General features: G+C 37.7%; 4 protein-coding genes across 4 annotated transcripts; 3 read left to right on the top strand and 1 right to left on the bottom strand.

Moving 5' to 3' along the window:
* Positions 1-7,144: 7,144 nt before the first annotated feature.
* EAF02_004060 (uncharacterized protein) lies at positions 7,145-8,803 on the top strand (the record flags this gene model as incomplete). The annotated part of the gene is made up of 1 exon (XM_038900108.1): positions 7,145-8,803. One exon carries the CDS (start codon positions 7,145-7,147, stop codon positions 8,801-8,803), a length of 1,659 nt encoding a protein of 552 aa, XP_038759815.1.
* Positions 8,804-9,853: 1,050 nt separating this feature from the next.
* Positions 9,854-10,278, top strand: EAF02_004059 (uncharacterized protein; the record flags this gene model as incomplete). Its single annotated transcript, XM_038900107.1, has 2 exons — positions 9,854-9,947; positions 10,034-10,278. 2 exons carry the CDS (start codon positions 9,854-9,856, stop codon positions 10,276-10,278), a joined length of 339 nt encoding a protein of 112 aa, XP_038759814.1.
* Positions 10,279-11,576: 1,298 nt separating this feature from the next.
* Positions 11,577-13,681, bottom strand: EAF02_004058 (uncharacterized protein; the record flags this gene model as incomplete). Its single annotated transcript, XM_038900106.1, has 6 exons — positions 11,577-11,703; positions 11,814-12,035; positions 12,113-12,407; positions 12,768-12,807; positions 13,161-13,228; positions 13,297-13,681. 6 exons carry the CDS (start codon positions 13,679-13,681, stop codon positions 11,577-11,579), a joined length of 1,137 nt encoding a protein of 378 aa, XP_038759813.1.
* A 1,716-nt stretch (positions 13,682-15,397) lies between these two features.
* Positions 15,398-16,432, top strand: EAF02_004057 (uncharacterized protein; the record flags this gene model as incomplete). The annotated part of the gene is made up of 4 exons (XM_038900105.1): positions 15,398-15,499; positions 15,554-15,608; positions 15,660-15,863; positions 15,918-16,432. The coding sequence occupies 4 exons, from the start codon at positions 15,398-15,400 to the stop codon at positions 16,430-16,432; spliced, it is 876 nt and encodes a 291-aa protein (XP_038759812.1).
* Between the last annotated feature and the right edge of the window lie 69 nt (positions 16,433-16,501).

Below are 16,501 nucleotides of genomic sequence, written 5' to 3'. Positions count from 1 at the left end.
TAGCCCGGATTACAAATGGACCCCCAGCAGCATCCTTACGGAAAGCAGTAATTACTTGCTTATACTCAGTTTTATTCTATGGGGCAAAGGTATAATACACAGGACAAACAAAAACCATTGGATAGCACCGAGATAGGACACCAGTAGTAGTGAGTGTTCGATTAGGAGGAGCGATTCTAGTTATCAATAAGGTCCTACAAATAGCAATCAGAGGAGTCCTCCCAGTCTAACGAACAACCCCGAATACAGTAATAATGAGAAACAGCGCTCTTCTATCAGTAGAAGTAGTACTAGAACAAATAAAATGGAGAGTAGTCTTTTGTGCCCAAACTATTAATCCAAAACATCCACTTTATCATCGAGGGATAAGAGCCACCTATTCCTCCGGCAGCAGGGAAGGCCAATTGCAGCCAGCCAGAACAAAGGTCCAGGTGATCAGCCAGTACCTTCCCCGAATCAAGAAGACGACTTTAGTAGGGCCCCACTACACACCAGGGTATCGAACGGATCTTACTAGAGGCCTTACGAAAAAGGTAGCAGCAGAGTAGTTTCAGGAATGGTGGAATAAGTGTATACACAATCAGATCACCATATTCTCTGATGGATCGAAACAGACTGATAAGGATAGTAGGCGAGTAGGATATGGATATATTGTATATAGAGGACAGATGGTAGTATGCGAAGGAAACGGTGGATTGCATTACAATTCTTATATATTCGATGCGGAAGCGATTGGGGCATACTGAGGCCTCCAAGCAGCAATCAGAAATATTATTGGCATAAAACAAATGGAAATCTATATGTGTATTGATAGCACATTGGTAATATAGGGAATGAGAGGTATAGCCTCTATCATATTGTAGTGGGCTTTCCTCAAATGCCACAAACTGATACAAATGCATTTGATTTAGATCAAATGGTCATTAGGCCATACAGGGATTGAAGGGAATGAGTATACAGATGTACTTGCTAACAAAGGGACAAGAAAATCAGCTTTAGGGTATGCGAATCGACCTATAGCAAGCGGTATCCGCTCTATAGCAAAAACTGCTATGGAATCGGCAGCACAGGCGTGGTGGATCAAACAGATACCAACGCTCTCCAAACAGTACCAGAAATGGGATCCAAAGAGCACAAACAAATGCTCTAAGGAACTAGAACTCTCACGAGCAACTCTTTATTGTATACTAGCGATCCGCTCAGTATATAGCGACTTCGAAAATTACCACCGACGATTTAAATACAAGGAAGCAACAATCCACTACTCATGCGGAGTATTCAAATTCCCTAAGCATATTATGCATTGCTACAAAATCCTTGTGATCTATGAAATCTGGCCCCCAGATATCAAGCCCAAATATCCATTCTGCAATCAAGCAGCTCAAGAATGATTATTGAAATAGCTAATATATATATTAGCCAAATTTGCTAAATTCATTGCTATAACAGATTTCTATAAAAGCATATGCCTTAAAACACTATCAGAAAAATAGAAAGAGAAAAGGAAAGGGATCGATTGATTCAGGCGAACATAAGTAGGGAGTAGGAGGGGATAGATCTAGAAAAGCTATGTGGAAGAAAATTGAAGCACACAGTATACCATACTGTAATAGAATATATACAAAAGCTATTCTTATAGAATAAAACAGCTTTCAAACAAATACTATATAGGAGATCGGAAAGCGCGTACGGAGGCGCTCAGAGGATCGGAGACAAAGGCGCAAGTGCGCTAGCCATCGCTTGAGAGGCTACTGAGGGTATTGAGACCCCATCCCTAGGAAAGGGGGATCATGTAAACTAGAAGATCATCCCGCAGTTAGCCCAACCGTAATGCCCCCTGGGAGGCTCGCCTATACGGCCCGGTTGAAAATTACTAATAATAATAATAATTTAGTATAATATAAAGCATTAAGGATTTCTTTGATTAGTAGTAATGAATAATAGTTTTTAATAATAATATTATTCAGTTTATAATAATCCTAACAAATTCGAATGCCCCCCTTAGACTTTGTAGCTAGAAGAAATAAAATGATCAATTGGAAATAGGATTGTGGATAAATCCTTTATTTAGATTATCATCGAGCTATTTACAAACAATTTGAAACTTAACTGGAAATATTAGACAATCTTTATTATACAAAGACTTTTTGCCTGATATAATCTCAATCTTGTAATTCTAAGAGTATTATAACAAAAGCTTATTGGTAAGGGAGAGTAAGAATCTAGTGAACAGATTGTAAAGCCAGGGTGATAGTTTGCTTTAAATCTCTATTATAAATAGTATAAATTAATTGGTCTTTTTCATAAACTTTTTAATATTGTTTTCTATAATATTGCAATATAATTAAATAGAATTATTTATTACTATATAATATAACTTGAAAGTTCTATCTAATTTATTTCAGGTTATTTTTATAATATAAGCTTTCTGATCTTTATAAAATTGAATAAAGCTATTAGTTGTAAGGAACTTTATATTATTCATTTTCTATTGAATATTTCATAAGATGTTAATCGGTTTCTTAGAGGGTTTCTATAGCGATAGAGGGTTTAATAGAAATAAAACGTTTTGGTTTTATAGTGGTCTTTTATATATCCTAAAGTCTGCCAATAATCTATACTAGGATTAGTTTCAGGATTGGCTAGTTTAGTATCATCTTGATGCGGATCTCTGTTTTTCTGTTGATTCGGTGAGTGTAGCAGTGGTTTGAGTTGGGTGGCATTGGATTAGTAGGATTTATATTATAGAGGTTTCTATTAATCTTCCTTTTCACAGCTAGAGTTGGAGGATTGGTATTCCAAAAGTATTGATTAATCTTAATATAAAAAAAAGGGAGTCTGGAGATTTTTATTATGACTTCTTTAGTAAAGGCACAATATAAGGTTAAGGTAGATTTCTTCAAAATAGACTTCAAAATAGATTTTCCTAATAGATATATGTAGTATTGGATTGAGTGCTATATCTATTGAAATCAGCATATCATTATAATCGGGGATAACAATTGTAGCAGAGTAATTGAACAGCAATATCTGGAGCAGTATGTGGATGTGAACTTAAGAGTCATTATTGCCTAATTAATAATAGGATTATGGCATTGAAGTTATAGAAGATTGAGGATTATAGGGTTTGTGTTGGAAAGATTAATAATATAGAATAAGCCAATTTCTTTATAATTATTAATCTATAGATCTAATAATATATATTAAGATAGGATATCAGAAGTTCTTTTATTTACAAATAATAGATTGTAGATAATAGAAAGGGGATATATAGGGATATTAAGCTTGGCTTATAAGGATTCTATCTTAAATCTATATTCTGTGACTTTACTATCTATTAAACTAATGAGTGGGATGATTATGTTAGGTGTAAGGAAAATTTCTATTGAGATTTTAAGAGATTTGTTATTTATTATTTTAAAATATAAAGGAATTCTAGATATAATTAATCTTTTAATCTATAAAGGCAAACTTTCTATAAAGAATCTCGATTTTATAATTATAAATCGAGATTAGTCTTTTAATATGTTTAGTTAGGGAATTGAATTTTCACTATCATTTAAATGTATAAAGCCTCAACGAATCCGCCCCAAATCTCTGCTATTAGTAGGGACTAGAGAGATGTATTGAAATGATATTGTGGTAATCGGGAAATGATTAGTAGGCGGGAATATATTCTAATAAATAGGGCTATAACTATTATAATAGGGTCCGGGGTTGTAATGGTGATCAATAACGGGAAAATAATAACATTTGGAGTGTGTTGGTTGTAGCAAAGGAACAATCGGGGTATTATATAATTCCTGAGTTAATATTATATTTGTATTGTTGCATTACTTTTTCTTTGTAGTTGAATTTGATATAATTGGGCTTTTTATAATAAAAATAAAGGCCAAGATCTAGATATTATTCTCTATTATAATGTAATAAAGGTCACTAGCTTAGCAAGCAGTATTCAATTATATAGAATCTCCAGAAAGATTAGGTATAGATATTATAACAGCAATAGCAGGCTTCTTTTATTGGATTTTTTCTGATCGTTAAAGTTAATACCTTAGTTTTTGTATTGATTATCAAGATAAATCTTTTTCTCTAAATCATTATAAATACCTTACCATTAAACTATCTATATATCAATATTAACAATAAAAGGTTATTAAAGCAATTAATTAAAGCATTAATTAATTTTTATAAAACTTTGAGTTTAAAATTAGCGACTTGTTATTCAACAGTCTTTTGTATTTGATAATAAGCTGCTTGAATTTGATAATAAAGTTACCAAATAGAGTTTTCTTTATTTTACATTTATTATAATTTATAAAAGCTTTATATAAAAGATCTAAAATCTGATATTGCTTATTTAATTCACACCAGATACCTATTACAATATACCATTCAGAGAGCCAAAGGTTGGAATTATATATATTGTCTGTAATTATATCAAAATATATCTGATTATTCGTATAAACAGAACCAGAAAATAGATTAACAAAAAATGTAATTTTCTGAAACTCTGATTCATTTTCGTAATTCGCGATCAAACAGTAATTGATTGTATTATAAAAGTTGTATACTAATTTTAATACTTTATAATATCTTACTCATCACCATTAAACTTTTCAGAGATAACGAAATATTTGTAACAAAATAAAGCTTGTAAATTATTACAAATAGTAATCTTTAATATCTCAATTATATCTTTCAATTCAATAATCTTGATTGAGTATTGATAGCTTAAACCTGAGCAGCAATAGTTTGAGTTTGTAATAAGCCTACAATCGATTCGATTAATTCAAATACAATTTGAATAATAACGAAGTATATAGCATTTGGATTATTGAATAAATCTATAAAGGGAAAGATATTAGCTTTGATAGAATTGAGAATGTAATTTAAGAAAAGAAATTGCAGAGGTAAGCCAAATACAGGTGCTTTTGGTATAAATACTTGTTTACCTATCTTCGGCACTTTTTGAGGCTCAAAATATTGACGGTAGAGTATATAATAAATCAATAGTAAGTACAATCGGCGCGATCGGGATAAGGTATCGATAAGGCTTTGGAAATAAAATAAGAAATAAAGCTGTGATAACTTATTTAAAGATAATACAAATTGTTAAGATATGAATAAAGACTTATATTATATTATAAAGGTAGAAGAGCTATAGAAGAATGAAACCCTACTTATAGGAAGTAGGGCGTGCTAGTATGCTATGCCTGAGACACGAAGGCAACTATAGATCATGTAGTTGGCGCCGTGACAATAATTTTGATAACTACAATCTCAAAACACTTTTTAGTATCTGTTAAAATCAACTCACTAACTCCAAAATACTTATTAACGATCCTCGAGATTTATTGAATAAAAATGATCAAATGTTGTATATATATCTATATAATATAAATCATATCACTTAGCTTGATTGAGATTAACTATAGTCTTGACTTACGATATAACGCCCTATAGCTTTCGATAGGCTACATAGCTTCAGATATACGATATCAGCATGGGGGAGTATTAGAAAAGGTGCTTATACTATATATCACACTATATTATATCGGGATTAGCCTACATGTGACTCTATCGAGTTCACATATATATATCGTATCTCTATGTAGAACTTAATAATATCAAGGCTTTTCCACCAACTCATATATGATCTTTTAACATATATACAAATAAAACATCAATATATTTATTTATTTTATTTATTTATAGTGATTAACGTCTTGTAGAGGACCTCCCGAGGGGTATGAAAGACGTGGCTAGATCTAGAGTTACAAATACAGAAAGGCGCTGATGCGCACGCTAGTAAAACCTCACAGGGTAAACCCAGTTCCTTCTATATATCCTAAACAAGCCAGTGTAATGATCGCAAATAGGGCCGTTTTTGATTGGCCCCATATTCCTAGCGCTTCCTTCTGCTCATGGAGAGGAGCGCTCTGATTGTACAATTACTTCTGTCATAGAACCATGTTTTATGGACAGGAGCGGTGTGTACAGGTGTGCCGCTTCAAAGAAGCGGGTGTGTGTGTGATGGTGCTCCAGAGGAGCGGAGGATTCGGCTATTGGGCCGCTCGAGAGGAGCAGCCGGAACGATGGTTCCGCTGAGTAGCGGAATGGCGCATAGGCGCAGTGGTGGCGGCTGGAGGGGGGATCAGTTCCCCCTCAGCATTCGATCGATCGCTTTTGCGGCCCATAATAGAAAAGCTCTATTAGGGTTAGCGGTAGATTGTCGGAGCTCAGTGGAGCTGTGTCAGGAGGTCCACACTAAGGTGGCCTATGAGGCGGCATATAGGGTGGATCCATGTGGATCAGATCGCTATAGCCATAAGTCGTAGAACAGTAGGAGAGTGACCCGATCACTCTACCACTGAACCAGCCAGGCTCCTTGCGGAGGACAATGGTCTTTTTGTCTAAACATCAATATAAATTCCTATATAAATATTTAATATATATATTATTGAATTGAAACTTCTTTCATCTCTAACGAATTATATACTTCATTATCAACAAATATAATCAATCCAAATTGAGATCCATTTATTATTGATATTTTAATAATAATAAAAAAGAAAATAAAGATTGTTTCAACTAAAAGCCTTTATAATTTTAGAAAAGGTAAATAAAAAAGAAAAAAAAAATAAGCAGAAAAATTAGAAGGAGAAAGGAAACAAGCAAAGAAGCAAGTACAAAAGCTAAAGAATAAGAAAAGGTATTAACCGAAAATTTTATTAAAAAAAATCCATATCTTGCTATTTACTTTCAATTTATTCTTCAATCAAAAACTTTATCATTATATTATACAATATAGAATATATTGTATATAGAATATATTGTTTAAACAAGAATACTAATCAATTCTAATTTATGTAGTATTGATCAATAATCGATTATTAATCGATTATTGAATTCAATATTAGTAAACTTTTTTATTTAAAAATGATTGTCTTAGGCTAAAACTTTCAATCAACTATCGAAATTCGAAAAATTTCTCTAAGTTCTTTTAAATTAAAATTTTCTAATTATGTATGTATATAAGATTAATCATATTAATATTTTAGGATTCATTTTTTCAATACAATATTAAAGATTAAAATTTTTATTGTATTTAACGAAACAATGGTTTTGTTAATCACGGATTATGCCACCACAGGGATACAAGAACACGCTTGGTGGAAGCATGATCGAGACTTCCGTCCGTACACTCTTTCCTAACATAAAATATTGTTGGATCGATACAATATGTATCGATCAAAATGACGAAGAAGACAAGAAACTTCAAATACCTGTGATGGGTGACATATATGGAAATGCGCAAGTGGTAGTGATCGTCACAACTTGTGATTTCCCGCGTTGGATGACGCAAGATTATTTGGATCTACTCACCAGGGACCTAGGTGAAGCTATCGCAATTTCTAAGGGTGAAGAATATACAGAGTTCATGTCGGAGTACTGGGCACATGGAGATGGTCGACAAAAAATCATTGAGGGGATGGATTGTCTTGAGTTTTTCACCAGAACGCGATGGGCTGATCGAATCTGGACATTGCAGGAGTATATTCTTGCTCGACAAGTTGTTTGGGTTGGCAAAGAAAATGTATGTCTTCGAATAGACGATGTTATGTTCAGTGCACTGCCGGACTTGTGTGATGTCTTCTTCAATATCGAGGAAGCAATAGGTGGGAAATATGCTAAAGTCTACGACTTTTACACCGGTATGGTGAATGCTGGAGCTGGGAGAATTAATCAGACTCGTGTCATGGAGCTCTTGGGAAATCGCTCGGCTTCGTTTCCAGATGATGAGATCTATGGTGCAATGGCAGCTTCGGGGGTAGTTATACCCCCAGGAGTCGTCACCGGACAGAACAATGTTTGGGCCCTTTGGTGGGAGGAAGCAATACGTCAAGGGCATCATCGTTGGATGTTTCTTCCTCCTGTCATATCCGAATTTACCAGTACAAACTGTATAATGCCACCGTTTAAGACGCGTCACAAATCCTCACAGTATTCCGGACTTGATACAGTACATGTCAAAGAGGGTAAAGTTAGCATTTTCGGTGGGAGCGTAAACATGTATGGTCGCTGGGCTGGTTCTTGTCGCATAATAAGGCGCTTGGGTAAAGTCTTTCGAGATTTGAATGGGGGTCTCCGTCGAGATATAACAATGATACTTTTTGCCAGTGGTCGTTGGAAACTAGCTTTACGGCTTGTTGCAGCATTTAGTGGGGGAAGGTATTACTGGAAGCAACGTTTGGCCATAGCACAAGTTCTACAAGCAAACTATCATCGTGCTGAAAGGAACGCTAGCTCTAGAGGAGAGCACGAGATGGTTCTCCGTAGGCTGACAGAGTATCAAAGAACAATCTTGGGTGACTTCATGAGGCTCATGATGAGTCAAATGATTTCGCTGAATGATGGGATAGCTTATCTCGCTTGCATCGAGAACACTTTGAAGTCAACGGATATCATCATAGTGAGCGATAATCATCAGCCGTTAAACAGGCTTCATGCTCTTGATTTCGGTATACAAGATGTTAGCAAGAGGACTCCTTTCATGATTGTTTCGGCACCAGATCCTAATGTAAAAGTTTATGATGGGGCTCCTATCAAAGCTCTCCATAAAGTTGGAATGTCTCTGCCAACGATCGTTTGTAAAACATTGCGCAAAGCAGGTGCTTATAAGGGCCATGTCATCGACTCACATTCACATGAATTTAATATTGGAGGCAAGGCATGTTGGTTTTGCTCAAAAACTACGGATATTGGAGGATCTCGAAATAACACCGAAATTCTCCACTGATGAGATCCACTACCTACTCAATGTGGAATACACCTCGAGTGACAAGCTGCATTGAGTTAAAAAACAAGCAGACATCAGAAGTGTATCACAGCGTGATCAAAGAGTTCTTGACTCTCGTCAAATACACGCTATGATGTCGACATGTATCTTCATATGCATGTTCACAGCAATAAAGCGGATATAAAATGTGGGAAAGAGTTATTAAAGAGTATGAGCTCGACAAATCGATGAGAAAAACCACTGAACTGAAAGAGAGAGAAAACGATTGCGACGATTTATTCCATATATACCGGCAACAGAGTGTTTAAATCTATATTCAGCACATCTTAAAAGTCTCTCAAATCAAAGACTTTCTCAAAACGAATCTAAAACTAGGTATTCAAAATCCTTCTAAGGGTAGCAATCATTAGGATCATTCATTTGTGCAGCTAAATTCGCAGGAGAATAAGCCTAACTTCCAATTACAACGTCAGAAGTCCCGTTGTTCATTTCTCAGGGGTAATATCCGTTTTATCGCCTTTGGACAAGAAGGAGGTTGATTCTCGGTACACACATTTCTCAGCAAGTCAGCATAATTTTGCTTACTCACGCTATCCTTTGCCCCCAAGAGAGTCCTAAATTCGCATCGAGACTCCCAGTGGAAATTATAGAATTGATATACCGGAATAAGTATGAATTTAACCTCAATCTTCGCTCGTATTCATCATCGAGCAATTTGGGATAAGAGTTATCACTTCTAAGATTATGCCTTGACCGCTTTGTATCAAAATAGATTTCGTTGTCTCCTTCAAGTCATTCTTTCTAAACCACTAAATCTATTTTTGACATACGCATTATTTTCCTTTCATAATGAAGTTTTCTACATACCTGATAGTTCCGCGCTACTTGGGTTGTGCAACGCGGTTGCTCTAGATTCCCTCCTTAACACCAAAACAACAGGACCTGGTGATCTTGGTGCAAACAAAGTCATTATACAAAATTTGCTTGATAATATTGCTCTTCTTGTCGATGCTGCCCTGGTGGTATTGATGCCTATCAACCGATGAAAATATGCGGAATAATCTTTTCGCCTATTTTGGCATCAGGCTTACCAAATCTGGCAAGGTGCATGCTTCAGATAATGGTAAACTTACGACTGTTGCAAGTAAGTGACTGTTCTTCCAAGCCCAAACAATCTTCCAACATTTACTACCAGTCTGTGGATAAATACTTGAACTAACACAACAATAGCCACATTGCAAGGTGTCCAGAGATTCCTCAACAGACACAACGCGAGATTTACTGTAGAAGGAGACGGTACAGAAAAGCATTGGCTCTTCTATGATTCTACATGGCAAGTGGAAACAGAATTCATGTACGACCCTACCGGAAAACCGGTTCCAGACCCAAAAGACTCCACCAAGCAGGCCAACTTTCGCACCTTCGCTGGCTCAGTCGATGCTAGCACAATAGCTTGGTCAAAGACATGCAATTAGGCAAATATCTCAAGTGGGCAAGATATGCATGCTATTTCTCTGATCTGCACGACTACGTTCTAGAAATCAAGGCAAATCGATACCCTGGAAGCTCACCCTCGTAGTATAGAGAAAAGACGCTATCACACAAGGAAGTTCGATTTGGTCTTACGAGTACGAACCTTTATCGTGATGTCGTTACGCTTTGCCCGGATGCATTCAGTACAGATTCAGAACCATATGAGACCATAGCTATTGCTATGGCATCGACCCAGGCGAAACTGCTGGCGCTTATCTTGATTATGCTTCTCCAAGATCGTTGACACTTTTCCATGAATTGATCCTTTTGACATTTGGACAAGGAGCAGATGATACACCGGATAGTGCCAGTAAGTCAACCTAATTTCTTGACATTGACTTGTGTTACTAACAGAGCTCTCTGTAGCCAAATCAATTGAATGTCTAGCGCAAACAGCTAATAAGCAAAGTTCCCAAAGTCTAGTCAATCCAGACTCTTATGTGTTCTTGGCGTGGTCTTACTATCTCACCAAGAACGGTAATCCGAGCTATAAATGGCATGGCGAATTTGCCCAGAAATAGAGATAGTTTTGAAACGAAGACACAGAGAAGTACGAGACAGTGTAAGAAATTGTATTCAAATTCGTGTATATATGAAAATTTTGCCGACTTGCCATTGAGGATTTCGCATTAATCAATTAATATTGTGATTTTGAAGGTGATGGCCGTGTAAACTTTACTTGCTAACACTTCAACTCGCCAGTTCTATCTGACTTGAGGTAACCTACGGACAGCTTTCAATTTCCCAGATCGAAACCTGGAGCTGTTGAATAAATTCCAAACTTGACATGATAATAAATGTATCACGAATGATTGTATATGTTGGATCGAGAAGTTACGTACAACCAGGTCCTACTACAAATGCTTGCCGAGAAGCTATATCAGTAATGGGTTCAAGAATTTCTATATTCATGAACTCGATAAGTTCCGTCGTCTGCTTTAATACTGTGAAGAGAAAAGCATACTAAAGAGTAGCATCTGATGAAATTGATAAACGCAGATATCATCAAAAGCTTGTCATGCAATAATTTTTGAGCTGGTAGGTGTAAAGATGTACATTGATTGATGTATTGGTTATTTACCAATCTTCTGTAGGAACGACAGTATTAGCGTGGCTTCTCTGCACTAGCAGCCTTTGAAGTGAGCATATCGGCAAAATGATTGCTGAATCATAGTGACGTTTATTTAGCAGCACACGCCCTGAAAAGCCCAGTTGAGCTACTAATAAAATTGACCGTCTTCTACTCCTCCGCATCCATTTTTGCCATTTCTCTCTCCTCTTCAGATGTATAGTTCCAGAATTTCCAAGGAATAGTCTCAAATTTGCAATGCACTTCTTCCATCCCAGCATTCCCTGGTCTTTTAGGCCTGTCACCCACTCACTGAATATGTTCTTCGATTCTCCAGCTTCTTTGGAAAATCCAGCTTCTGCTTTGAATTCTTCTTCCCCTTATTTACTGTGCCAGTAATGCAGATACCTCATGACTCTGGTTTGCTTCTCCTCAAACTCAACCGGTTCACTCACCCAACCCTTAATTGCCTTTCCGCTGTATGGACTCTTACCAGACTTCTTTCCGAGCGCAAAGAAGTAAATCAACCCTTTCAAGTCATTAACCCTCTTCTTTGCCTCGTCCTCTACGTCCTCCGGGAAATAAACATCCGTAATCCCAGTGAAATCAGTCACATGTTCCAGAAGTCCCCTGATAGTTGAGCATGCGTAATGATTGGTTCTTTCCCCTCCGAAAGCTCTCTCAATAATTTCAATTGTCCTTCATACACATCCGATTCCTCGAATTTTCTTATTGCCTCCAAAGATTCCCAGCCAGTGATAAGCCAAACTTCGTTGGGTCGTTCAATCAATCGACCCCATACTCCATGTTCGAAATCTGGCTGTAATTCCTTTGTGAGCGGTTTGATAATTTCAAGCCACTTCTTTCCTTCTTCTGATTTACTATCTGAGATATGTTTATTAACGGGGATTTGAATTGCGATCCATGATGTAGGGGCCGTTAGTCGTGGAGCTTGGGCTCTAGCCATATCAGTTTCAGCCTTTGGATACCTATCCGGAGGTGCTATGAATGGTCAGATATCTGGTTACGTTTATCTTCATTTGGCAAACGATGGCCTATTATATGATTTGTAGAAGGATAGCGGATAGCACTTCCGGCTGATGATATGAATACAAATAGAAGTCGCTGACTGTATTTATCCTGCTGGCAGTGAGATGATTAGCCAAGTCGTGTCAGAGTTCGAGTGGAATGATTATTTTGGCCCCTGTGATTCGGGGCCAGGACAATGCAAGTGCCTGCCCCTGGAGACACAGCAGATTCTCTATCACCTGACGTCATTAGTAATCACCAATCAATCTTAACTCATATCCTTCTTTTCCGATACATGATCATCATTACTTGCGTGACACGTTGTCAACGTACTCAAAACTTCACTATGAACAAATCCGCCTTCATTTCTGATCTACGACGTGAACTACGAAAGGCGAAGCAGATGTGACGCCGCGTTCCACCATAACCCTCTTGCTTGCTAATTCACACCATTCATAGGGGGTTTGTACATTTACTTCGCCCTCAATCTTTAAAGTCTTAGAACATCCATTACCTCGTTCTAATACTTATTCCATCTACCTCCCAATATTCTCGAACATTGATCAATCATAGTATAAAGCCTGACGCACATCATTTCCAGCGCTTCCAACTTTTTTTTTGCCTTCTGCAATTGATCAATAACGTATTGTTTTTCAAATTCCTCCGCTTTCGTCTTTGGAAAGTCCCGTTCAAATGCTTAAAAGCACAGATTTGTTCCTTAATTACGGAAAGAGCCTTCCTTGATTCTAGAATCTCTGCTTTCATAACCTCGATATTGTTGCTAATCTCTTCACCTGAGGTGACTTCAGATTAATATTCGAATGCAAAGGATTGGAGTTATTTTAGAGATTCAAGGACTAACCTTGATCAGCATCAATCTGCGTCTTGTGTGTGAAAAATCGTTGCAATGTCCTGTTTGTCACATGGAACCTTTTGATGAATTCATCGACTGAAAATTGCGCTAAAGCAGAGGCTATGAAGTCATGGAGTCCCTCCATTCTCTGAAGATCACGGAATTGCAATCCAGGGACAGTTTTCTCGTCGGATTGAGGAGAATATTCTGGGCTCGGGTTGTTTACCTTGATCCCAGTCTTCTGATAAGACGCAGAATTTTTGGTTTTCAATCCATTTGACCTATTTCTGGGGTCGACAGGTAACTCAAGTATCTCTTGTTTGAGATCACTTAACATGGGTGAGGAGTCCTTCTTGATCGAGCTATTCGAGAATGGCGTATCAGCAGAAGACATTGCTGTCGCAGTAGTCGGAATGATCGCGTGTATCTTTTTTTTTTCTGAATGGGATTGCCGCTCATGCACGCAGATGTAGCCTGGATCTAGAGAGGAAAGCTCTACCAAGCGTTCATTGATGGCTACAAATAAAAAGAAACTCACACAAGATTTTTACGAGGTGACGTCTTCCAATCGTTCTTTCCCATGACATCTACATTCAGCGTTAATAAAGCAAAAATTGTCTTTACGAAAGCCCAAATTGATCGGGATCAGATTCCAGTGTGCTAGTTCTAAATTTATGAATTATTCCTCCTCTTGACATCATCACGATCATGAGCTAAAATTTGCCTCCTGCATCACTACTTACGTGCATTCCCTTTTGATCTTTTGGCCATCATGAAGTTTAAAAGCTGGATTGCTCACAGTACATTTCGATTGTTGCTGTCCTGAGGATCAGCTAAGACCCCTTGCTCACGTGGAATATGGATGCGTACTTATTTTTTGTGATCTTTGCTCTCTTGAGACACTTATCGCTGTCTTGATAATTGTAGTCCGTCCTGGCGCTGCTCCAATGCCAGAGTTGCCTGCGTCTTTCAAATAAAAGCAGAGTTTCGTGTTAATTCTCTTGCAATTGGATGAGTTACCACTCGCCCGGTCTAACTGGCGTGGTTCATACAGCTTCAAGATAAAAAACTTGATGTCCACTGTTACAGTCGGATTCCATGACAGTTACAGATTAATGCTTTCTCTTTTATATCCGTGTGCTAACTCTTCCCCATCGTCACTTCAACGAAAATCTCGTGTGAGAGAGTCTATTTACCCAAACATTTGTATGGCGCTAGCTTCACATTAGCTCAATTGCAACTTGATATACGACTAGACGCCTGATGGAAATCTCATCACCGTCTCGTCCTCTCTTGATCAGGCAATTTAGTTTTCAATTGAAGACGTCGCAGAAAATCAAGTCCCCAAAGTGAACTGCCGTTCTTGTGGATGCGATGCCAAATAAAGCAACAGGACAAAAGCTTAGATGGCCCAATTAGCGAAAAAAAAAATTTAAGCCTAGAAAAAATCTGTGTGCTTGCTTCCAAGTATTGAATACCGTTATTCTGATTTGGCATGAGAAACAAAGCCTCAGTGAAGGCTTCGGTGCTACGAAGATGCGAAGCAAAGATTTTAGGCAAAAATGTAAAGGTAAGTTAATGAAGAGGAGGACCTGAAGTTCGCGGGCTATGTATTCAGAGAGATACTTGACTATGAAGCGTGATTTTGAAGGAGGTTGAGCATGGCGAGTTAAGTTCCTATGCCAATGAAGATTGGTTGGAAGCTTGTAGAGACTCATTGAAATATGCGTAGAAAAACAGAGATCTGCTCAGCAGGTTACTTTATCCTAAGATTTGCAATGTTAGAATAACATGTTACACAAGAGTAACTCAAAACCGCCGCGTTTGCATCATGTTGTGCTGACTCATAAATCCAATCTATTCCGCGGTCCAGATCAACCCAGATCATGCACTGTTACACAAAGGCTTGCAGCAGGCTTAACTCGGCTCTGCTTGGCCCCCGTTGATTGGTCTTCAAATTTTTCAATGTAGAGATCCGTCGGATGGTTTCAAACGCAGGAAGTATGTACATTTTTCATCACACGCAGGAATGACTCTTAATATCTCTTGTTTGCCTTTATTTGAGAAAGTTCTTCTTGATGTCGATATCAACCAAGTCTAGGAGTTCATAATGTCCAAAATGAATCTTTTGTACGATGAGGATCCTTCAGATGACGGTCCACCGTCGAAAAGGCAGAAAACTGCTGGAACCAAGAGTGATGACTTCGAGAACGTAAGTTCCTTATAAGATCCCTTTTTCCAAATATGGTATTTACATCCTTCCAAGAAATTGACATTACCCATCGCTCTTGAGCTCGGCGAAGAACCTAGAGACCTTGAAAGTAAGTTTCCAAATCTTCAGCAATAAAAGGTACTGCAAACTGACAGGTTAGTCAAAATTCTGAAAGAATGTCCCACCGCGTCCAAATGCGATATTGCTCAACCAGCAAAATGTCTATGTCGATGCTATTTTTATTCCAAATACGGACATGTGGTTTTTGTACCGCACGACAGTCATCACGGTGATGACGAAGGTCCCGAAGACAAATGTGCAGATTGCATTAATGCTGAAAGCACAGTGAGAGGACAATATGCAAGTGTGTTGCACGAAAATCTTATCATCAATGCATTATGAATCTAACTCTTCACAGTCGAGATCTCAGACCACTTGCCCCTTTCGCCTGAAGTTCGACATAATCTTGCGTGTCATTTCCGGGTGATCAGAGATATTTTAAGCAAGATGTTTTCGACCAAGATTAAAGAGATGAGGAAAAGAATGACTCGAGTAAAGATCGAAAGTATGCCTATCTTACAGGAAGAAACTTCAATGCTGCAGAAGGAAATCAAGGCAATCAATGGTCATATGGGTGATCTGGAAAGGGAAATAGAGAGTACATTCGCTACCGTGATGAGAACTGGGGAAAACATATCAGGAGCAGTGGATGGTTCGTCGGTGCTGCTGAGAGAAAATGTGCCGACACTTGTGCATCTGCCCAAGCAGGATGCTCCTAGGGCGGGTTTGTTGGAGGAGGAAATAAACAGATTGAAGACTGAAAACGAGAGATTGAAGACAAAGATACAGCAGTTCGAAGAAGAAAAGGGCATGACAAGTTTCGAGACCCCAAGTGTTCCCATAAAATTCTTTCACCTCAAAATGAGAATCTGATTCATAATCAAGGGGCTAACCAACCCTTCTCATTGGGGTAGGAAAAATAAAATTATGACAAACAAAAAT

The sequence above is a fragment of the Botrytis sinoallii genome (assembly GCF_014898435.1).
Source record: "Botrytis sinoallii strain Bc 23 chromosome Unknown BSIN_006, whole genome shotgun sequence".
NCBI classification, from domain to species: domain Eukaryota; kingdom Fungi; phylum Ascomycota; class Leotiomycetes; order Helotiales; family Sclerotiniaceae; genus Botrytis; species Botrytis sinoallii.
Note: the sequence above shows the minus strand (reverse complement) of the source record. Positions and strands in the feature narration are given on the sequence as shown.